The 24,062-nt window shown below is 40.4% G+C and overlaps 1 protein-coding gene across 12 annotated transcripts in view; it reads right to left on the bottom strand.

Moving 5' to 3' along the window:
- ZNF827 (zinc finger protein 827) overlaps nt 1-24,062 on the bottom strand; it is a 116,067-nt gene that overhangs the window by 32,451 nt on the left and 59,554 nt on the right. For all 12 annotated transcript variants that reach the window (XR_011150490.1, XM_069012865.1, XM_069012862.1 and 9 more), the window contains 4 exons: nt 17,277-17,510; nt 5,940-6,188; nt 5,185-5,242; nt 598-701 (listed from right to left, as the gene is read on the bottom strand). Coding sequence is in view for 11 of the 12 variants with exons in the window: in XM_069012865.1 (XP_068868966.1) it covers nt 598-701; nt 5,185-5,242; nt 5,940-6,188; nt 17,277-17,510 (645 nt within the window). In the remaining variant the exon portion in view is untranslated. The remainder of the gene's footprint in view (nt 1-597; nt 702-5,184; nt 5,243-5,939; nt 6,189-17,276; nt 17,511-24,062) is intronic.

The raw sequence follows: 24,062 nt of genomic DNA, 5'->3' as shown, positions 1-24,062 counted from the left end.
TGTATTTTCCATTTTAATGCAGAATATAACCCAAGCTATATCTGGACATAAAATGCCTGTCAACTAGTTCAGAAAATCAGTGGGAAGGTACCTGCAGCTACTGAGGCCTTTCAGTACATTTGAAGAACTCCATATCCTTCCAGAAAGGTTCTAAAGTACTGTTAAAGGCAGGAAAATTGTATTGCCAAGCTCAGACAGCCCAGTACATGTTCTGCAAACATTTCATCTGTACTCCAGGAGATGGAGATGGAAACAGCCAGGAACAGGGCAACAGCAGACAGTAATTCAGCATCAGTGCAGTGGCAGACACACACACAAAAAACCCCCTCACCTCTCTTGATATTGCTAAACTTCATCTGCTGTAGACTAATGCACAATTCATAGAAATAGCAGCCTAAAGACTATTAACACAAATGCTTCAGAAGTATTTAACTTTTCTCTTTTTCTTCTAAATAATAAGCACTTATTATAATGGAGAAATAGCTGCCTTTTGACAAGGCAAACAATATTTCAAGAAGTCAGGTGGTGGAGTTTACAGTAAGAAAAACTTTAAAAATATCTATTAGCTGGAAATAGTGAAAGAAAAAGGTATCTGACCTGGTGCAGACGTCCTTCCATGAAGAGTAGTTTCACTGGGCAGGAGATCTTTTGAGTTAGAAGTGAATGGTGATTGTCTAAATGTGTCTTCAGAAAAGAAAGGGCTACAGGAAAAAACAAGATGCCTTTTTTAAAAGAAAACAGCAGTTAACAGAAGAAGAAGTAAATATAAATTTTGACCCCAACATCTGAACATTGTAAGAAATACCATCTTATTAAGAAACCTGTTTCACTTACAGAATTCATGCTGGAAAATAGACAGACGATGAGGCAGCATGCTTTGGTAAAATTGCATTTCAGAGTGAAAACTGAAGACCTCAGAAAAGGCTTTTACCTACATTTCAAGATCTTACATTTGCTACATCACAATAAAATATGGATCATTAAAATTAACACTTCAAAAATTTGTATTCTATGGTCATATCTGGAGAAGGCAATCAGGAAAGGTAAAAAATATTATTATTTAATAATCTGAAGCATACAGTGGTTACCGTTAACTTTTCAAATATTAGGTTAAGATGCTGAATAGTTCTATTCTGACATGGCCTTTCATGAATAAAATTAACTCCTTAAGTTTGATTTTTAAAGCAGGAAACAATTCATAAATTGAGCGGTTGCATCCCAAAGAGTATTAAGCGCAAAAATTATCAGCTAAGTGATTCCAAAAAGAATATTTTGCTTTAATTAACAGGCAGAAAAAAGTCAATTTCAATAGTGAAATGGCATCTCTGTCAAAGTATTTGTTTTCTGCTCAGTTAAAGATCATAACAGAAACAAGCATTCCTTGACTGCAGTACAGACAGACATCAGCAAGAGGCACATAAGAAAATTCAAAATGGAAAACTACAGTCTTGCTTGGAAAAGTGTTTTCTAAGGAAATGTATTCCATCTGCATACAAACTATCAATTTCTTCTAAGCAAAGTGAGAATTACTTTAAATCTGATCTCTCCCAGATTGAGAATCCTTAACAGGCTGGTTTACAGTAGGTGTTTTAAAAGGTCCAGGACAGGAGGCCAGACCATTTCTGCAGCCTGTTCTTAACCAGTAATAAAATCCACGAATCTTTTCAGGATAAAGGACCTGCTATGAGGTCTTATAAGGCATTGCACAGCAGGTAGTCCAGATGCCAAGTATGTGTCAGCTGCACCAAGCTGACCTCACCAGTCCAGATACCCACACTTTCTGTCCAAAAGACATCACTTGCCTGAGTTCTCCCTCGTGCAGTTTTTCTGCAGAGAGTGAACCAGGTGTCTCCACCAAGTCACTTGTATTCTTAGTCAGATCTCTTCTGCCTCAGGGAAACTTGCTGATAATTAGTTAACTTGATTGTGAAACTCTTTTGGCAACCACATTGTTTTACTTTCCTATTAGACATTATTCATTTTGTGCTATTCCATATGTGACAGTTAATGGGATATTTTATTATTTCTACAAAAGTTTGAACACATCCATAAGCAGTCAACATTAGGGTGTGCTGAAGGGGAAGGCGTGAATTTGCCCCAAACCTGAGCAGTTTGGTGAATGCCAATAGCTGAACAATGCAGGATACTCCAGAAAACAAGTGACCAGGATAAACCAAAACAGCTCCAACCCACATGTGTGAAACTTAACTTCTTCCAAGACTCACACTCCCACTCAGGGGTGACATAATACGAAACAGACTGACACTGTATAAAAATACGGCACGATTTATTGCAACATTCCTCTCACTGGTTTAATAATGATTTGAAAGAAAAACGTCAATAAAAAATGTTTTAGTACTATTGTAATTCTTCAGAATCTTGTAATCCACTCGGGTTTCCATGTTGGCCTTCCTGTCTGTGCCTCAGATTCAGTCCCTGGGACACTGCTCTTTGCTGGTTCTAAGCAAAACGGATGGTGCCGAGCTTATCTATTTAAGGTTAGGCCATAGATCACGAGCAGGGTGCTGTTGAGGGCCGCATCATATCATATCCCAAGGATTTCCCTCTCCACCACTGGCCTCTGGTGAATTGCAGAACCATCCTTGGATACATCTTTTCTGCCTTCCTCTAGCATGGCAGCTGAGTCTCTTCAGTGGTGGCCCTATTACTTCCATTTCAGCAGGTACGTCCTCCGATTCCCAGTGCAAAGTATAGAGGGAGGAGCTCCTGCTTCATAATAAGAAATGACACACATTGTCCTCAATCACTGTGCAAAGTCTTTTCTGGTGAAGATTAAGCTTTAGGATATCTTTTATTTTTCCTCTGGCTGCACTTTTCCAGTTTCATGGCTACATAGTTCTCTAGATGAAAGAAATTTATCTTGGCATCTTACGCTGGCGTACTCACTTCCAGATCACTCGCTTCTCCACTTTCTGTCTTCTTATCACAGATGGCAGGCTCTACCATCTCACTCAGCCAGTGAACTGTGAGGAATCCTTGCCAGTTCCAGCTGCTTAAGCAAAGTCATATGGAAGTATATGCTGGCAAAGTCCAGGAATACTCACAGGAGGAACAGCAACAGAGAGGTGACAGTTAGAAATGTTAATAAGGAATAAGAGAGCAAAAAGTGCTTGTGTACCCCATCTTGCTGGGGTTTGCTGATTTCAGCCTCACCAGTGACACAGCTAAATCTTTGTGCTCCCCAGCTGCTCACAGGTGGACAACACTGACCTCACCTTGGCTCTCTGCAGCTGTCAGCACATTTCACACAGCAATTGTGATTCAAATGCCTTTCTGTCATTACTCCAGATGTGGGCTGGTGAGCCAAACTGCAACACCACATGTTTTCTTAATGCAGTCCAAGTGCCTCTATCCTCCACTGGCTGCTCCATCACATTCTATTTTTGAGAAGGCGTCATACCTTACCAGTAAAGGCTTCCAGCTGTTTATTTAGTTTGGGGTGGGTTAGTTTTTTTTTGGCAAGGTTTTTCAAGTCAATTGGCTTGAACTCACTGGATTTAGTAGACTGACTCACTTCCCCTCTTAAGAAGCTCTCCTTATTCATGTCTTCTTCTGTTGATAAATAGGCAAGATAAGAAAAGCACCCAGAAAAACTGAACCAGGCACTCAGCATTTCATGCCCTGGTGGGTGGCAGCCACTCTAAGGACATCTCAGTAAAGCTCAACACAAGTTTGACAACAGCCAACTGCGCTACCCTCTTAAAAGTTGGCAGTCAGAAAAAGGGCAAGTTATCTTTGAACTGTCCTCAACCTTTCCAATTGGAATTATCTTTGATAGATCCAAAAGTAGCTCTGGATTCTCACACCAGTCCTGCTGGTAACATCATGAGACACTGAAATCTATTTTCAACTATTTGCCAGCCCCTCCCTGCAGCACACCCTGGATGGTTAATGAGTAGTTGGACAATATGTGCATTGATCTCTGTTTGTATCTCAGGCTTATGTGCTTTAAGTAGCACAGAAAAGCGTGCAGGCTGCATATCTGACAAATTCCCGCACTAGCAAATATGGGAAGCATTCACTGTAACCAGAAGCTAAAAGCTCAATTGAATTATCTTTCAACTTGTAACATTAAAAAGTCCCTAATGTACATTTACTGAGCTGGTCAGTTTATTAAAAACAAGTTATTTATTGCAGCTACCATGAATGAATAGGACAGGCCTAGAAATTTAAGTACAATATATTTTAGAAATGTTTTCTTTGCAACTGAAATCCTTTTCCATTCTGCCTGGGCAAAGCTGTTTTAAGTTAGCACCAAGAACTTCTGTAAAGGGGCTGCAGAGGCAAGAAGCTCTTTCTCTATCTTTGAATAAACTCTTCATCACTTCAGTGTGCTCAGTTTCCAACCCATCCACAATAACTTTCAGGTAGGGAATAAATGTATTCTTGGCAGTTCCTGCCTACTCCTCCTACCCTACCAAGGGCTCCTAAGTCTTTACCAATTACAGCTACCAGCACTTAACCGTCTAAGATCTTTAAATCTTCCCACAGGGACACCTCACCTTGCTGCTCATGGATATGTAAACACCTTGTAGGCTTGTTCCCAACCCCAGAACTGTAAAGTGCACATTTCTTTAACAGCACAGGCTACAATAGGATCACGTTTTTAATTCCTGGCTAATTTAAATTATCATCACAATGTAACTGTAATCTTTAACAAATGTTTTGTTAGCACTGTCCTACAGTCTGACTTTTAAAAATTCATCTCTAGAATGTATTGAGATGACAGAAATACTAGACTGAATTTTTTCTAAGGAAATCTAGTTTGACAGAAGACAATCAAAATCACCTCTTCTTATACTGGTCCATGTCTTAAAATCCTGTTGGCAGCCTGGTCTTCCCTCAAGCAAGCACTGCATGTACCATGCAGTTTAAGTTTCATTTTTTGTTGAAAAAAAGTAGAGTAAGTAATTCTTAAAATGATGTGTGAATACTTGATCAGAGGAGAACAGTCATTTTGGCCCAAATAGGGTCTTACAAACCCTAAGCAATCAAATCCATAGTTGTAGCTTTTCAGACATGGGCTCCATTACTCATGGAAATATCTTACATTTGTACTATCAGGTCACATTTGCAGGACATAGGCAGGTTTAAGTTCACAAGGCAATAGGAAACAATGCTATTTACAGTGCAGTTTTGCAGGTAACCATGGGCTGTACTTACCTGGCTGTAGTTCTGATGGTGTTATCTTTATTGTGGTTGTGCTCTTTGCTCACCTTTTCTGCAGAGGAACACACGCGGGTTTTTGTGATTAGCATATGTCATATGATGTCTATCAGATTTTATTCAGCAGAACTATTTTGATGCTTTAAGGTAACAGCATAAGCCAGGGTAATTTGGGGTAAATGGTTCCAGCATGATTAGAGAAGGGGCATGACTTTATTTAAACTAACACCCAACAAGTTTTTTCAGCTCCACACGTCAGTGCTCCATGTAGAGTGTGCAGTGCAAGTGTTCATTGAACAGTGCTGGTTCCAGTGCCTTTGTATGAATGACAGATGAGGTTCACCTCCTTTGCCAAGGGAAGTGGGCAGTGCAACCCCAGGAGTGCTGCATCCTGCAACCACTGGCCACTTAGGCCAGGAACTGCCATCTGCAGATTCCCCTCTACAGGGATCAAACCAGTCGTCACAAATTATTTAATTAGCTTTCAAAAATACAGGAGCTGAACTCTGGCTTTTCCAACTCAGTTGAAATACTGTGAACCTGACCTGGCTGCCACAGTGCTTTAAAGCATATGCAAACTATGGGAGACATTTGGCAAGGCCTCTGTGTTTCAAGTGTGAGGGTAGGAAGGTTCTAACTCCTATTATTTTTCAGCCCTAGTGATCTCACAGTTTCATAGAACTTTGGGGTTATACAAAAAAATCTCATTTTGTTCTTTAATTCCAGCTATGGAGCAGTTGCACTGGATTTACCTGATAGCTGGAAGAGCAGCTCAGATGCCATCTTCACTGATATGTCCTGGCTGAAGAGATTTCTCTCTGGGAGCACACGGCCTTCGGGTGCCTTCTGGATGCGCTCGCTGATGTCTCGCCCCAATAAAGTGCTGTAGCCAACATTTTGGCTGGGCTGGCTGGGTGACACCGAAGCCTGCGAGTCGTGGATGTCAACCTCCATCGGTTCTTCCTTTATCTTTACCGTCTGGTTTTCCTTGAAACTCTCAGCTGCAAATATGTATTTAAAAAAAAAATAAATAAACAAGCACCATAATTATTTAATTAGGCTGCAATTTTTCAGAGTGCTCAAAGCAGAAATCACAATTACCAAGTTATAATTTGTGTACCGCATCCCTGCAAATGGGAAGGAAATCAAGCAGCTGACAGCCTCAGTATTCTTCTGGCTGTCATAAATAGAAGCATGCTCTTGAAAATAATTTTTCAAACTAGAGAGCAGAAAACAGTTGCATATTTGCAAATATGAGAGTTACATCACTTTCTATGAACACTGAATGTGTGATAACACACCAGTAAGCGATGCTTTGTTTCTATTTAGTAAATGGAGTTGAAGCTACACTTCAGCTCTCCTAAGGTGGGCACTGAAGCTCTCTCACAACTCCAAGTTACTCTGTATCAGCAGAAGTACCAGCACCAACAGTCAGAATTATCAGCATGGGGATAGGGGCAGAGGAGGAAACCTCATCTTTTCCTCTTCCACTCTCTTTGGCTTTTACAGAAAATTCCAGACAACTGTGTGAAGAACCTGTTTGTTACACCTCCACAAGCTTTCAGGATGAGAGGAGTATTCTGGGGCTCATGTTTTCCCCAAGGCTGACAGATATTCCCTCATACATTACAAGGTCCATTAACCTTGATGACCAGTTTTGTCAAGTCCATATCCTCCCCCCTCCTTGCCTTCCTCTCCAGCGTTACAGGTCTAGCAAACAAAACCATAGTCTAGAAGCCAATTTCTAGTTCATTTTCTACACTTGGGATTCCTTGGATGCTGCTGAATGCTTTGGTTTGGCTGCAAGGTAAGTGATAATTTTTTCCTCAGAAAAAATGCCCTGAAATCTCAAAATCAAGGCTCCAAGGTAATTTGTTTACCACACTCCACATACCTATACAGCCCTTTTGTTTCAGACTTTCTGCTGTGAAAAGAGAAGTTGAAGACCTGTAGAATTTATTCTCAATTTCATTTCAGAGAAAGAGGATTTTTTTTCCCCCTGATGATTTTCATTCAGAGCACTCCTGAAAGGGCACTGGTATCATGGCAGAGCTGCCCAATGAGGTATTGCTCCTGCTGGCTGGATGCTGACCAGAAACTCCAGAAACAGGCAGCCTAAAAAAAGGCAATATGCCTGGAGAACCAAGAACATAAATAAATGCATGAACAGAGTTAAATACCAGAAGGGACACCCAGGTAAGGAGTCAGTGCAACAAAATGTGTTGCCGCTCTCTCTCTTTTCCCCATCCTCTGTAACTCACGTGTGAGTGTGTCGGCTTCACCCATTTTATTCCAAGTGGAAAAGTTTCAGGCCTTTTATTTTCAATTACCCAATATTACAGTGGATCTCAGAGGCACCAAAACATGGTTTGGTTATCCCCAGAAATGTTTTCAACCTCCTCAGCTAGTTGGTGTCATGCTGTTGTCTCCCGCAAAAGATGAACAGAATCCCTTTATTGTGAAGGCATAAGCATTCTGCCTAAAATTAAACTGGTATGTGTCACCAAGTCTTTTTCATTACCTTGGGTTTTCCCTCTCTCCACATTCCTGGAGTAGAGAAAAAGTGGCTTTACTTCCTACAGCTCTTAAAAAAAAAACTTGAAGCCAGGAGATAAAAGCCACTTGGATATGTTCCAGAAACAATTTACATGAAGTGCTTTCAATCTTTTCTTATGACATTTCTTGACCTTTAAAAGACACATATAAACATTGATAAAAATCTTTACCATCTACAATCCAGAGATGCATCTCAGACTTCAGAAATTTTTATAGTGAATTCTCAGCTGAAGACCGGTTAGAAATATCATAATGCCTTTCTTTTTTGTCCTGTTAAGAAGATTTTTCTTTCTTTTTTTTGTTTAAAGCTTCCATTACTCTCTTATTATAAAACCACAGAACCTTGCATCTGTGTTTAAAAGTGTAAAAATAGCATGCTGTGCATTGAAAGTGAACACAGAGCAGCAAAGGAACGCATCAGGTAACACTGTCAATCAAAAGCTCACTCAGGTAATTCCGCAAACAAATGACTTCTTCAGATGTCTGACAGACTAAGCACTGCACCCAGCTGCCAAATTTAGGTGCAGAGTCAAGCTGACCTTTGCTGCTCTCTCTGCTTTTAAAATATTCTTTCTATTTCTGTTCCTGCTCCACACAGTTTAATTCCCTGTCCTGCAAATGCTTTTGTATCAGAGAAACTGATAGGACCCCAACTAATGCAAGAGTCAAGCAATACCAGTGACCTTCTCTCCCTCACCATCAGCAAGCACTCCAATTGCCCTAACTAAATCTACATATTTGATCATTTCCTTTGACCTTTATCTTCCCAGCTGCACCCTTTTGATCTGACAGAATGTCCCTGCCAAATGTGAATTCTGTCATACTCTAAATCCCCAAAGCAAACACACAAAGAGAAGACCGAAGGAGGGTTTCTGATAATTTTACAAGAGCTAATGAAAAGGAAACACAGTCACAGTCTGTCCCACAAGCAGCAATCACAGGCATAAAACCCCGCTGTGCTAGATCTTGTGCTGGCAAAACACTGTAATTAAGGTTATGCCCATACCTGTCTCACCACATAGGCAGTCAAACTCCAGCTTCTTGAAGATTATTTTCCTTCTGTGCTGTTCATTGCAGAGCAAGGTGATAGCCCTTATTTCTTTACATAGGTATCTCACACGGTTATAGTGCAGCTAAAGCTTTTCAAGTCAAGTACAGGTACACAAAAAGGTCTCCTGGTTCAAATAATGAAAATCATTTTATCTTTGACTTTTATAGCAGACCTAGTAGATGAGCTGGTTAAATAATCTGCAATGTATCAGAATATGAAGTTAATACGAGAGTCAGGTTTTTTTCTTCAGGCCAGATTTTTATAATAGTACAACAAAAATCCATGGGCTAAAAAGACTCAAGTAGCTCAGAAGTATCCAGACCATGATGTCCAAAATATGGCCTGCTATTCATTCAAAGCTAACCTGGGTGAGGCTCCGAATAACAGCACAGCAGTGCTGAGACACATGTGGCAAAAGATGAACTAAGTCACCTAATATGTCTTTTTCTGCCATTAACTTTGTGATACAGAAACACCTTAACAAAAAAAGAGAAAACAGAGAAAATTATTTTACACATGGAGGTACTTTATCAACCAACAGAGATGCTGTTTCTTTACAGAACAGTGTAACTTTTAATCATCTAATCTATGAAAGCCTTAATGAATGTCATCCCATTCACATAGAGTGACACAATTTTCCACATCAGATATGAGAAATAGAGTACTGGGCAGGCTTGTTCCAGAAGGAAGCAATTTCTTCCAGTTTTCAGGTTCTCTGGCATTCACAAGTGCAAAGAATCACAAAGTAGTGATATATGCTAAAAAAACCCCCCCAAACCTAGAACAGCAGAAACATACAACAATACTTGTGCTACCTAAAAGCTCAGGGTACAACATTTACCCCTGAAGGCCTGACAGTGTCACCTCAATAAGATGTAGCAGTAAGAGTACTTCTGAAATTTAGCCTTAGGCAACACCTCTCTCCAGCCTAGGACAGAGGCTGGCAAGTTCTAGAAAGACCATATTCAATCTCTGAAAATTGAGGCTATCACAATCCAGTCCCAACTGAGCACAAGTCAGCAAAATGCCCTTGTGGCATCCCAGGCCAACCATATTTTGGGCCACTTTATCAGCTCTGCAGCCATCAGGCAGAGGGAGGAGATTCTTACCCTCTGTTCTGCATTTACGAGGCTGCATTTAGGGTATTGTGCCCTATCTGGGGCTCCCCAGTACAGGACAGACACTGACATCCCAGAGCACGTTCAGAAGGCAACCAAGGTTGTCAGAGGGCTGCTGCAAGACAGAAGAGGAGAACAGCTGCAAAAACTGGATTTGTTCAGCCTCAAGAAAACAACACTAAGGGGACACTTTATTGCTGTTGACAGCTCTCTAAGGAATAAAGGGAAGGTGTAGAGAAGCTAAAGTCAGACTTCTCTCAGAAATACACAGTGATGAGTCAACAGACAAGTTGGAACATGGGGAATTCTGTTTATACATACAGGAAAAAGTATTCCCATCAGGATGGTGAAATACTGACACACGTTGCTGAGAGAGGTTGGGTTTTCCATCCCTGAATACATTCAAAACTTGGTGAGACCCTCAGCAGCCTGCCCTTATTGGATCTGCTTTGAGCAAAGGTCTGGAATAAATGACCCTGGAGGTTCCCTCCAAACAAAATTATTTCCTGAACCTTCGGCACCAGGCCAGCCGTGGGTTTATCTTGCAGAACTTTCAAAAGGAAGTTAACACTTGTTCTAATGCAGCACTAGAAATTTTTCTTAATGTCTACTCCAAACTTTTCAAGCTGCAGCTGGCACCCCTTCCTTTACCATCTGCCACCAGGGAGAAGAGGTTAACTCCACCACTTTTCCAAGTTTCCTTCAAGTAGGTGCAGGCTGCAATTAGATTGGCCTTCAGTTCCCCTGTGCCAGACTGAACAGGCTCAGTTCCCTCGACACCTCTCAGCAGAGGGAAGCCATGACCTGATGGACCTGATCAGGAGGTTTGGAACACTCTCCCTGTGGAGACAGGCTGACAGAGCTGGGCTTGTTCAGCCTGGAGAAGGGAATGCTCCAGGGAAATCTTAAGGCAGTCTTTCATTACTCAATTTGTAAGGTGAGGACAGACCGTTTAGCCTGTTGTGATAGGACAAGAGGCAGTGGTTGTAAATTAAAAGAGGGTACATTCAGACTATATATAAGGGAAGACTTTTTTACAATATGAGTGGTGAAACATGGGAACAGATTGCCCAGGGAGGTGGTAAATGGCCCATTCCTGGAAACGTTCAAGGTCAGGGGCTCTGAGCAACCTGAGTGTGTTGAAGATGTCCCTGGTCATTGCTGAGGGGTTGGACTGGATGACCTTTAAAGGTCCCTTCCATCCCAGACCATTTTGTGATTCCAGGCAGCACTCACATGCTCTGGAGGGGACACTGAACATACCCTTCCTAATGCAGCACACTCTGCTTTTCCCCTTATTTGAAATAGAAGTCAAAGGTAAGTGGATATATTTCATAAAAAACACAAGTCATGAAGTAATTATTCCTTTTGCTGATACAACAGCTGTCCAATAACCTTGCATTGCCAAAATCAAATGAACACTTGTTAAATCATTCATGTTTCTTCCCACCATTTTGTTTAAAACTCCACTCTGTGACTAAAATTCTAAGTTGCTCATATTTGCTGAAATGTCCATCAGCTTTACAAATCAGCTTTATGAATCAACTTAGAAAAGAAAGCCTTTCCCATATGTCTCATAAATTGGACTGATGTACCAGTCTCCCCAGTGAAGCAGACAGGGGTAACTAGTGGGTCAACTTGTACCAACTTCAAAAGCTTTCAGCACAGAGAATCAGGCGTTTTGTTATGCTAATTGTTCTGATTTGCAAGAAATAAACATGCCCTAAAACAGCTTAAATAAAACCTCAGAGGTAGGGAACAGTTGGCGAGCCCTGAAGGTTCTGCTACAGAGACACAACAAGGAACATCTGATGTTCCCTAGGGCGCTGTGCTTGATGCTTTATTTTGCTAGTATTTTTTACAAACTGCTGTTTTATATAAGACAATGTCAATGAATCAATGTAACAGGATCCTGCATTAAAAAAAAAAAATCATGAAATGGCTCATATTTTTAAAAGTGGAACCTCTGAACTCCCATGTTACAGAATTTTGCAACTACAAGCTGCTTCACAGAAATGCGAGCCAAGGAAAAGAAATGGAGCAAATTAAAGCAATAGACTAATTAGAGTTGTGATAGACATCTGCTGCTCCTTCCATTTAAATGGCAGGATGGTGGTGCTTACCTGCAAGACCCTGCTTGAAGAGCCTGGTTAAAATAAAAACCCAAAACACCCACTTGGCTAGTAGCAGGGTATAATCTGGCTATGTGACTTGCCATGGTTTGCCATTTCTCTAGTTCCCACAAAGAGAAAGTCTTATTTCAGATCACACACTTCACCACTTACGTTCTGGGCTCCTACAGAAGCACCAAGGAACAACAGACTTCCCTGTATTTTGCCTCCTCTGCCTGTTATCAAGGCCTTGACAGCTCTCCTGCAATCAGTCCAGGTGCAGGGACTCTCACGAGGTACCAGCAACAGGGATCTCCAAAGAGCAGCCTAACTCCACACAGGCACTACCCGGAGCAGTCCACAATGTTGTGGAAAAGAAATATGCAGCAAGGTTAGTTCTGGCCTTTACCTTATGCTAGAATTGTACTATCAGTCTTTTCTCCTCGTTTTACTCTTTTTAAATTGTTGTTCTAACCCATGTGATTTCAATTAAATGTATGATACAGTGTCAAAAAAATTAACGACAAGGCACAATATACAAAATTACCATAAACATTTCTAAGTGGATAAAGGCTTCATCAAAAAATGCCAAAAAACCCATCACACCCCTCCCCTGTAATAACCAGTTGTTCCAAAAGAGAAACTATCATATAATTAGGTGACAATAAATGGAGTTGATCAGGAATGCTTTTGGAACAGAGCAACACCTCACTCTGTGTGCTGAGGTCATGAAGTATGCACTAATTGCATGTGCAGATAACCCAAAATTAAGACACTTTGTTGGCACTGGTGTGTTACAAGAAAACACTGTGTGACCCGAGGATTGAAGAATAAAAAATCCAAAGGAACCAAACAGCACAAAGGTCACACATTTGCTTGGGATAACAAGGAGGTGTGCGGTACATGAGGAACTGACCCACTGAAAAAGAGAGGAGGAAAACACCCTCAGTTACTGCTGACATGCAAAATGAACACATTTCAAAAAGAGGATACATCTGAAATAAAGGTAAATGTGATTCAGACAACATTTCTAGGACATACTATTATCCCTGGGTAAAACATTACTTGAAAAGTGCTAGTAGCTGGGATGGATTTTATACTCCTCCACCTATGCCTTCATTTTCAGACAAGAAGCCAAAACACTGTATGCTTCTAAAAGCCAATACGTGCCCCAAACATATCAGCAGCACGACTATTTCAGCAGAAAATGGGGTTTTCAGCTCTAAAATTGGCATGTAAATGCAAATATTTATTTTCAATTTCAATCTCCTGTGAAACCTACCTTTCAATTTATAAGACTGAGTGTATGAAACTGATCAGGAATCATTGAGGGCACCACTTAATTAAACATTTTGAGAAATAAATTAGCTTTTCCACAAAAGAGAACTTGTAAGAATGTAAAAAACAGTTATTCTAACTGATTTTATGCAATATTTAACGGGAATGTAAAATCTTGCAGGGATGGCACCCTTCCAAACAGAGATGACAGCAATTTGCCCCACTCCACTATCTCCTCAAATCTGTTTGCTCACCACTGGATCTAGTCTCAGTCAAAACTTAGCAATGGACAGAATTCCCACCTCACCTTTGTGCACTCATACATATCATGGTGTGAATTTTATTTTCTTCTGTCAACTGGAGGTTGAAAGTCTGCTTGAACTTTTCCTGGTAACTCCCAAGCACCATTTCTTTCAAATGGGCATTTGATTTATTCCAAAATAGCAGCTTGATTGTTAGGAAGATTTGTCCTCACCGTTTGGATGGAAGTGGCTTCTGCCTAGACAGGCCCAAGAGACATGAGCCCTCTTAGCTTGGATAATTCTTTGGAAGAAGAGTGAGTAGGTATCACGTCTATGAACTGTGGGGTAGAAGACCTGAATCCCAGGGGAATATGGGAGAGAGAGAACTGGTCATGTGTGGGCCTGATCTCACACTGGTCATGTTGCTAGAAGCAAGTGTCCCAGCAGCCTGTCATCTTGAAAGAGAGAGAGCCTTGTCTTGTAGAACTAAAGTAGCTGTGTGTGATTTTCTCTTGTTTCTGTCCATCTGCTTCTACAATGGCAACTAACAAATGTTCTGTTAATGCTCTACCACAGTAAAAGATGTTTATTATTCTAACTTTTCCTAGCTCTAGAGCCATTTCTGAGTGGCTGACAAATGGGGCCTGACAAGGGGCTGGTGATTTGGAGTAAATCTACCTTACAGTGTGTACCAGACCAAACCAGGCTCCAGAGCTGGAAAGGCCTTCCACTACCCTGTACAGCTAAGAACTGGCAACATCAACATTAGCACCTCATTTTGGGAAAAGAGGTTTCCCAGTGAAAAATATAAACCAGTTTATCCTTCACATGGAAGGAGATAGCAAGGTCTATGCCCAAATCCCAAGAGGCTCCCACCCACGAGGCTGAAACAATCAGCAATATTCTTGCTTAGGATAACAGCAGCATGTATGTCAGGAATGCAGGGAGCACAATACTATTATGTTGGAAATCCCTTGCTGAATTTGTATGTGGTGCAGGTTTTGGTGATTAGTATTACACAGAAGAAAGGGAAAATAACAAAGCAAGAACACAATCCATTCAGTCCTAACCAAGAATATAAAGAGTCTGGAAGGACTTGACTTAAACCCAATAATAAAATATATCAAATCTAACAAGGGCGCTTGACTGACGATTTCCCACAAAGAGTAAAACATCAAGATATACTCATTCCATTTTTTTTGTTTCTTTCCAGTACCATGAAAAAGGAGGAAGTTTGTTCTTGTTTTCCCTTTAATCTGAAGAAGTAGCTCAGGAAGAAACGTGGATGCCCCATCCCTAGAAGTGTTCAAGGCCATATTGAATGAGGCTCTGAGCAATGTGTTCTAGTGGAAGATGTCCCTGCCCATGGCAGAGGGGCTGGAACCAGTTGATTGTTCTCTATAACTCCCTGAAAGGAGGTTGTAGCCGGGGAAGTCTCTTCTCCCAAGCAACCAGCAACAGACAAGAGAAATGGCCCCAAGCTGCAGGAGGGGAGGTTCAGGCTGGACATCAGGAAGAATTCCTTCACAGAAAGGGTTGCCAAGCATTGGAATGGGCTGCCCAGGTGGTGAAGTCACCATCCCTAGAGGTGTTCAAGAAATGACTGGACGTGGCACACAGTGCTGTGGCCCAGGACAAGGTGGTGATCAGTCAATGGTTGGAGCCAATGATCTTGGTGATCTTTTCCAGCCTAAATGATTCTGTCACCTTTAAGGTCCCTTCTATGAGTCTATGAAGAAGTGGCTTAATTGTTTAAGTAAGTTCTAAGTCATCAAAACCAGGCTACAGAATTGCTTACAGTAGGTTGGGAAGTCACAATGATCTGGGAATATTCTACCAGATAAAGATTAAAAAAACCCCAAAAACACACTAAAGAAGCCATTCATCTTAGATTTTCCCCGTGTAGTTGTCCTATATTAAACTGTATCTCAGTTTTCCTCTAGTGTTTTCCTCTACAGTTTCTGCCTTAGATGGTAATTCAGGGAAGTCTAAGTTGAAAACTGTCTGTGACAAACTGGGTGTAACCCCACCCCCAGCTGATGACAGAATACTGACGGCAGGAACACCGACTTCATAAATCCTAGTCACTCTTCACCTCCTAATCTATGGATTAGCCAAAAAGACCACTGTCAGCAAAAACTGCTCAGTTCCTAAGAGCTTGTAAGAGAAATGTTACACTGGTATATTTCTTACTACAGCCTTTAAAGCCTGGGAGGTCCCAACACAAGCTGAAGACTTGACCAAGATTTTATACATGCAGGATTTCTCTCATATAAACAGGTATTTAAGGCACAAATATTCTAACAATAGTCAGCAATAAAACTATTTAAACCCATCCTGCTTGTGCTGAACTCCAGACTGACAATCCAGACCACTTGTGTCTCTGAAGTACTTGACAAAACATTAAATTACGGAGCTCTTTCCTTACAGTTACATAAATTTATATGTAGCAAGAAAAATAGTCACAGCTTAGCATTCATTAGGCTGCAAACTTTTGTTACCAAAACACCCCACTCAAACCAGTTACCAGCAGTAACAGTGAACTACACCAATAACCAAATGTTTAGTATTTGGGAGTCTGGGAAGAATCTGGAAACTGCAGCTCTGATCGGCTTTTGTACTTGGAAAGCACTTTTTGCACCATTAACATGGAAGGCTTGCAAATCAATGATTCAAGTTCTTCTGCAATTATAGTGTGGAGGCATGAACAGGAGTGAATTAATTACATGTTTTATGGGGGAAATCCTAGCCAACTCAAGTCTTTCAGGTACAAATTTGAGCTCAAATTCAAGGTTGAGAGCATCCAATTGACAAATGATTTCAGGTAGGTTTGACAGGGATCTCAGAAGTTACTAAACTTGTAAGTATTCCCACCAGCACTTCTTGCATGACTTTGGCATAATTTAAAAAAAAAAGTCTTGTCCAGTTTTGGAGAAGACTTAAAATCTATCAGATCCAGTTCAGGTACAGAAGTACAAAACCCAGCCTGCCACACTGACTTTCATGTCTTGATCCTAAAATTGGTCTGTTAGAAGTTCAAAGCCTTTTCATCATTTACTTCACCTGATCCCAGTGGGAAGAATTCAACCCTTTTACTTTCTCTTAAACCTCAATTCTGACAGGTAGCCAAATCATAATTAGCAGAACATACATTTTTATTTGACTCCCTTCAGCTTTAACATTATCTGTGTGTGTACACTGTCTACTTGTCTGGCAGAAGAATCTATCATTGAATCAATGTAGGCAAGTTCAAGTGATCTTGTTAAATGCAGAAAGCTGGCTGAGTTTAGATAATTTTTTTAGCAGTGTATCTTGAAATTTTGAATACAATATATTGTCAGAAAAAATAAAAGGCTTTAAAAGTCATATTTTATAAAGCTATGCCAGGTGCAGTAAAATACAGACACTTTCTTATGATGTTAATAAAGCGACACGTGAATAAATTGGTATTAACGTGGTTTTGTACATTTTAAAAATTATGGCACCTCAAAGCTTTAAGGCATCATTTCTTTTGACTTATTCCATAGTCATTGATTTGAAAATCAGAGCAGAGATAATTAGATACTGTGGCTACAGGCCAAACAGAGATGTTTCATGTACACGACACTGTGTAGACAGGCCTTTTCAATTGCTCATTGTCTTACTACTAAAGCTGAACCTACCTTCTGCAAGGCAACCCTGCCAGCATACACAAAAAAAATAATTAAGAAATTTAATATTATTAAATATCTACCTGAGAGCTTCATGAGGAGCTCAGATGCTGCCTTGACTGACATGTCCTGCCTCATCACATTTGCCTGTGCTTCTTGTGGCTTGAGTTTCTCTTCGGGGATGTTTGGAGCTGAGGCTTCAGATTCTTGGCTGAACACATAGCTGGACTGAGACACAGCTGAACTTGCAGCTTCTTCATCCTTAGGCTCCTCCTTCACTTTAAAATTAGGAGTCAAGGGCTCTTTTTGATTTGCAGCTGTCAAGAGAAGGAAAGAAGTAAGACTTAGTGTAATATATAATCCTGGAGCAGCTAGTAACAGGAAGAAACCATAACCTGAGAAATGCTAGAGCAGGTACTGGAAGCAGACACATCACACTGTGCTCAAAGGTGCTTCAAGGGGCAAACAAACTTATGCACCTTTTCTACAAAGGGAGTTTTGAAACATAAAAAATGCATGTACCAAAGCTCAAGAGAAGATCCTCTCACTTTTTTTCCTCTACTCCTCCAAAAGCACTTCCCTGGTCACTGGTTTGTAGGTCTTCTATAAGCTTGGTGGAAGTTTAAAACACCATTTCATGTAAGGGCAAATTTGGCAAAGCCCATGGGTATGACATGTGAAGTTTTTAGAGCATGGTAGAGAGACAAGAGATGAGGAGTAGAAGATAGAAAACCTAAGGGGGAGTAAAAGGGGAAAAGTAGCAAATTCTTAGGTCCTAAAAGTTGGTATGTTAAGAATGAGAACTGAGGGATTTTCAGAAAACAGCTCTGCGCTGTTCCAAGTTCTATACCTATAAAAAGAAAGAGTAAGTTTAAAATATTCCTTTCCTCCATCTAAGCAGCTGTACAGCCTCAGAGGAAAGTAAGGAGACTTTGGGGGGCTGCTTAAAATTTACACACTGAGCAGCGCTGTTCTTGAAGGGTCTATCTGATACCATTTGACAGTGGTAGATCCTCTGCACTGTGTTTGATTAAAAGGATAAAACAGGAACAGCTCTTAAACAATACTTCCAAGCCCAGCCAACATAAATTCATGGGCAGATGCATGACAAGCAGAAGGCTAAAGAAGTTGCATTATTTTTTAAGTAAATATTCTTATAATTTTTTTTATGCTTAACCATGAAGAGATACTTCCTTCCCTGCCTCCTTGAGACTTTTTCTTGACCAAAATGTCACTTCAAATTCCAAGTAACACACAGCCGATGATTCCTTGAGTGCCTTTAACTTTGGCAAGTTTACATCTTTCCCACCTCTCCAAACTTCTGTCTTTGCAAGCACAAAAGACAGAGCATTGTTCCCAACAAAATCTGGCAACATTTACTGCTTAAAGCCTTGGTCTACTTTCTCCTCCACAGCTTCTTACTTCTTACTCTCAAGGCTCCTCACTTTTCTGGCTTTTTTCCTCAGATACTCTCCTTCTCAGCAATTCCCCCAAAATTCCTAGAGAAACGAAATTCCTGCATCCCACCATGGAGTGCTCATCATCTCCCAGAGACCCAAACTCTAAAAATATGAGGTACAATTGCCATCTTTATCAGAACTAGACACTTAAATTTGCTACTTTGAGCCTTTGTTCATTTCCGCACAGTTCAATTTTTGTTTTGTGTTTGTCTTTGGGGGTGTACTAATAATTTTTCAAGCTACTGTATTACCCTGTACCACAACACATCTTTTCAATTTCTATTTCAGAGTCGTTTGATTTTCCTCCATGTTGTTTGGCAAGCTGTTACCAAAGAACAGGACTAAGGCAAGTGGTATAAAGAGTGCACACATAAGCAATGTGCACATACACATTAGTGCTACTCGCTTCAGAAATTGCCTTACCTTATATCTAATTTTTAACATGACCTATAGACACTTCTACCAGCATGAGGAACTGCTTTTATTTTTTTTTCCTAAGAAAAAACAAAGCAGAAATATGAAACATTAAAACTCTAAAGCCAGTCTTAACTTTACTTAGGTACTAACAAAAAAATTCTATCTATCTTCTTTATCCTGGCCTCAGCCTATTCTGGGGTTTGACCTGGGGTGATGAATGGTCACAAAAAAAAAAAAAAATTCCAAACCTTCTCTGCTGAATTACCTTCTGCTGTCCTTTGCTTTTACAACATGCCACTCCAGCTGCTATGCTGATATGAAAAATTACTCCACCAGGATCTGAGTGCAACCGAAAGAGAGCAGTCTGCCTGAACTTTCAGAGAACATTGAGGAAAGAAAAAGTCTTTTAAATTTATTCATTTCAAAAAGGTAATAATTCAAATTTGTCCCAGAAAATAAAGGAAGCATGAGTCTGAGTGAAGAAGTAAAGATGACCCACTGAGAACAACCATTAACCTGTGGATCCAGCCTTGTCTCTGCCATGAACCAGAGCAGAAAACGAGCCAAGTAGAGGAAGCACTACAGGCTGGGTGAGCCTACACACTTTCACCATTTAAAATAGAGGTGATATTTAACTCACATGGATCAGTGTAAATTTGCAACCATACACCATGGCAAAAGCATCCATAAACAAACAATCTCTGTAACAGAATTCGTATAATACCACAGACTTAAACAAGGAACTTACTTCAAGAGTTAGGCGCTATGGTATGCAGTGGCAGATGCTTATTGGAGCATCCTACCACTAGAAAAAGGATCAAAAGGAGGGCTTTTGGAAGAAATTAGCATTTTTTTTTTTAAATCCTCTTATCACCAAGCCAAAAGTCAGCAATCAGTTTGACCCAATCCAAGGCAGGTGTAAGGTGGGGCCTCTATGCTCTTCATTCCAGGGCATCCTCAAACCCTACTAAGATGAAGACAAGTTCTAATAGCTCAGAGGTAGATCATGTCAGAGTTTAAATAGTTTAATGGTAGTCCAGTTCTTGGCCCCTCAATTCAGGAAGAACACTGAGAGGCTGGAGTGAGTCCAGAGAAGGCAACAGAGCTGCTGAATGGTCTGGAGCACAAGTTTTATGAGAAGTGGCTGAGGGAGCTTGGGGCTGTTTAGTGTGGAGAAAAGGAGGCTCAGGGGTCACTATCACTCTCTACAACTCCCTGACAGGAGGCTGTAGCCATGTGGGGGTCAGTCTCCTGTCCCGGGCAGCCAGTGACAGGACAAGAGGAAATACTCCCAAGCTATGCCAAGGAAAGTTTAGGTTGGACATCAAGAAGAATTTCTTCCAGAAAGAGTGATTAGACATTGGAATGGGCTGCCTAGGGAGGTGGTGGAGTCACCATCCCTGAAGGTGTTTAAGGAAGACTGGATGTGTCACAGTGCTGTGGCCTGGTTGATAAGGGGGTGTTTGGTCATGGATTGGACTCGGTGACCTCAAACATCTTTTCCAACATGACTGAGCCTATGAAGTGACAGATCCAGAATGAATCAAGTTCCCCTCCTTTCTTCTGTCCACCTTTCCCTTTCTCTCCCTACCCCATATGAGCTCTCCCTCAGTGACAGCACGTGCTGCTAGGAGCCACTGCCTCCTCACCCTTCTGAGCCATCATCCAGGCTAACAGTGATAACCAAAACCATGTTGGTAACAGGTCAACCAGCACAGCATCAGCCATAATCTAAATGAGCTCTTCATGAGATATGCATAATCTGTGTGTTTACAATACCTCACCTATGAGAAATATAAAACATAGTCAGGGTCCCCCAACCCCGAGGAAGGCCTGAAGGTGTGCCTTTGGCAGGATTACATGAAGGAAAAGAATCCCAGACTGTTGTTCTTACCTCGGTCACTGATTCTGCCTACTCTAGCTGCTTTGTTTTGGACAGAAGAGGGAATTAATAAATTAGGACAGAAGTAGAGTCTTATTTCTTTAATTAACTGGCAGCACATTCCTTGACCGATGTTTTCTAAAAATCAAATGTCTAAACTATAGATAAATCACAAAAATAGAAGAGTTATTTGCCTCACTTTTCTTCCACCAGAAAATAAAAACAAAATCAGACAACTACTGGGTCAGTTTCAAGCCAATTACTCCAATTAATAGGGTTTTTACTCTTTCTTGAAATAAGCAGATTCTAATGTAAATGAAGCCTAAAACAGAAGGACAAATAAAAATGGGGTGGTTGTCTCATCTATCAGATCCATACATTAAAACTAGAGGGGAAAAAAACCCACAGCATAAAAAAGACCCCCTAAACAACAAAAGTCCCCACCACTCTTGCCTGTGTCCCATCTCAGATCCACAACTATGGACAAAATTGGTAACACATGGGAAATAGCAAGTGTAATGCATCCACTAGCCCTTTTAGGGAAAACAATAAACAGATGTAATAAAAAAACATTGCAAATAAGGGAAATAAAAGTTTACTATGACCAGGTTTTAAAAATCCCATGACTGAGGATTCTTAAAAAAATTTGAACTAGACAAGAATTAAAAAGAGTATGTTGAAGATCATTAAAGTATATTTGAACAACAAAATTATTACTCCCCAGAAGGAAGAGTATCTTCCACCTACATACAAAAATAGATACACAGACACATCTCCTTAATTTGTATTTAATTTACATTCATTCTGAACAGCAGTGAGAACAGAATGAAGGATGTGTTGTCTGCAGACTGAATAAAAAAACCCCAGCAATTTAATTTTGAAATACACAGCGAGGAAACAAAACAAACCCACATAGCAAATGAAACCAACAGGCAGGAATCTCTCAAGCACGGTGGATAATGCTCCATTTGTTCCATTCCATATCCAGAAAAAACACAGATCAAAGAATATTCCAGACTGCTGATTTTTATCTTCCCGGCAACTGGAATCATTTGAGCCATTTGGCAAAAGTAGATGATGAAAGTTGTAACACTTTCCTGAAACTGCCAAATGCCACAAGAAAAGCTTTGGGCATCTGCCACTAATCTGAAACGCTCTGGTAGAAGCTGCTAACTCCATCAGTCCACTTAAGAGGATTTCTAAATGCTCAAAATGTTTATAACTGAAAGAGGAAAAATAGGCTGATTACTTCCAAGCCAAGCTCAATATTACAAGTCACAATCAGCAAGAAGTTGGTCACAGCTCCATCTGTCTGAAAGAAGAACGTGAGGAAGAAAACAGAATCCACAACAAAAATTCTGCCACAAAAAAAAAAAAAAAAAAAGGCCATGAGAAAAAGCATCCAGAGGTCTGGGTTGAAGGGAACCATGATGAAAATGCCACAGTACATCACTACACCTTCATATTATTTTATCAGTGATGTCAGACTACAGCTACAGAGCTTAGAGACCAGTCATGGCTGAGGAAAAAGGGGAAAGCTAACTATCCTGATCATCTTTAATGCTGCTCTGTGTTTAGGGAGCTGGAGTCAAGCACAATAAGACACAGCAAAGGAGAATGACCAGTCCTGCTGCTGTGCCCTCAAAATTTCACCATGTTCTAATCCAGGTGGAATGGAGGAATTAGGCAAATTGCTAAGGCAGGTGTAAAACCACACATCTCTCCCAATGCCCCAAGATGTCTGCTATGCAGCCAAAGTCCCACAGGCTAAACAAGGCTGTAGCATCAGCCAAGATCATCTCCTCCTTTCCAGGTAAAAACCAAAACAGCAGCAGAACAGGTAAGGTTGTGAGGAAGCTGGAGAAAAGAGAGAGAGGAGTGAAAGGAGCGAGAAGGAATTTGTGGCTGATAAGAAAGAATTACTTGCAGTATGGGAATGTCTTCTCTCTACAAAGGAGCAAAAACAAGGGAGAGAAACACCACCAGACCGACCTTTGTATTTGTTTAAGAAAACAAAAAACAAACCAAACAATCAGAGATGATTGAACTAACAGTGTTTTCAAATCCCATTTTGGATGGATGTGAGAGAAAGGCTCATGAGCTCGGACTTCTGCCCAGAGTAATGGTGTATTCAGGGAAGCAAAAGAGCCATCAGCCTAGTCCAATCCTATACTCCAAATGTGAGAGTTTGTGTAGACCTTAAACCTAAATTGTAAGCACAGACTTGGTCCAGAATCATATTGCTGGCTTCTTTTAAGTTGGACTGAGTGCACAAAAAAAAAGAGTTTCTTATTCTGCATTTTTAATTGCTGAATTAAAACAGAGACTACACTGCTTTATCTTGCTAAATTCTATATACTCCTTCAAGCTGTAAAACATGATGGGTGGGATTTTAAGGATGCTGGGAAATTGTGGTTGCAAGACTAGAAATTGCTGAAGAGAGACTAAAAGGGTGATGATACATCAGTAGCAAAAATTAGAACAAGATTTTATTTGCCTAAGTTTTAAGTAGATGTGCTATTGCCCCTTCACAATTTTATTTCAAACAAAAGGTCTATATGGAAACTAGGAAAATGTGAATCTGGAGAGACTTCAAAGAGAGAACCTGATGACATCAGGGGTATTTACACTGACAGCAGCATTATGGGATTCACAGTATTTTTAAGTTAAGGACGTGGCTCAATAATTGCCAGTCCTGTGCACTTACGTATTCTAATTGAAACTTTACATTCTGACATAAACTACAAATCCTAAATATAGACAGCATGGTCTTTTCTTTGGAACTTGCTACTCAAATACATCAATTATGGCAATTTAATTGGACATGCTTTTATTTTATTAAAAATAGCTGTTTGAAGACTTCAAGCCAGCCAGTTCAGTACTGTCAATGGCAAATGATAAAACATTTCAAAATACTTGTGTTACCTTTAAGGAATGCAGTAATTTTCAAGAGCCAAACAGAACAAATAATCTAAGTGATTACTGAGCTTATCTACTAAAACACTGTACGTAGCTGTCTGATGATTTACTCTTTCATTATTCCATTAATGGAATCAGCTAATAAAACATGAATGCAGAGCCCAAATATTTTGGATAGTCACCAAAGTCCC

The sequence above is a fragment of the Aphelocoma coerulescens genome, chromosome 4 (genome assembly GCF_041296385.1).
Source record: "Aphelocoma coerulescens isolate FSJ_1873_10779 chromosome 4, UR_Acoe_1.0, whole genome shotgun sequence".
NCBI classification, from domain to species: Eukaryota; Metazoa; Chordata; class Aves; order Passeriformes; family Corvidae; genus Aphelocoma; species Aphelocoma coerulescens.
Note: the sequence above shows the minus strand (reverse complement) of the source record. Positions and strands in the feature narration are given on the sequence as shown.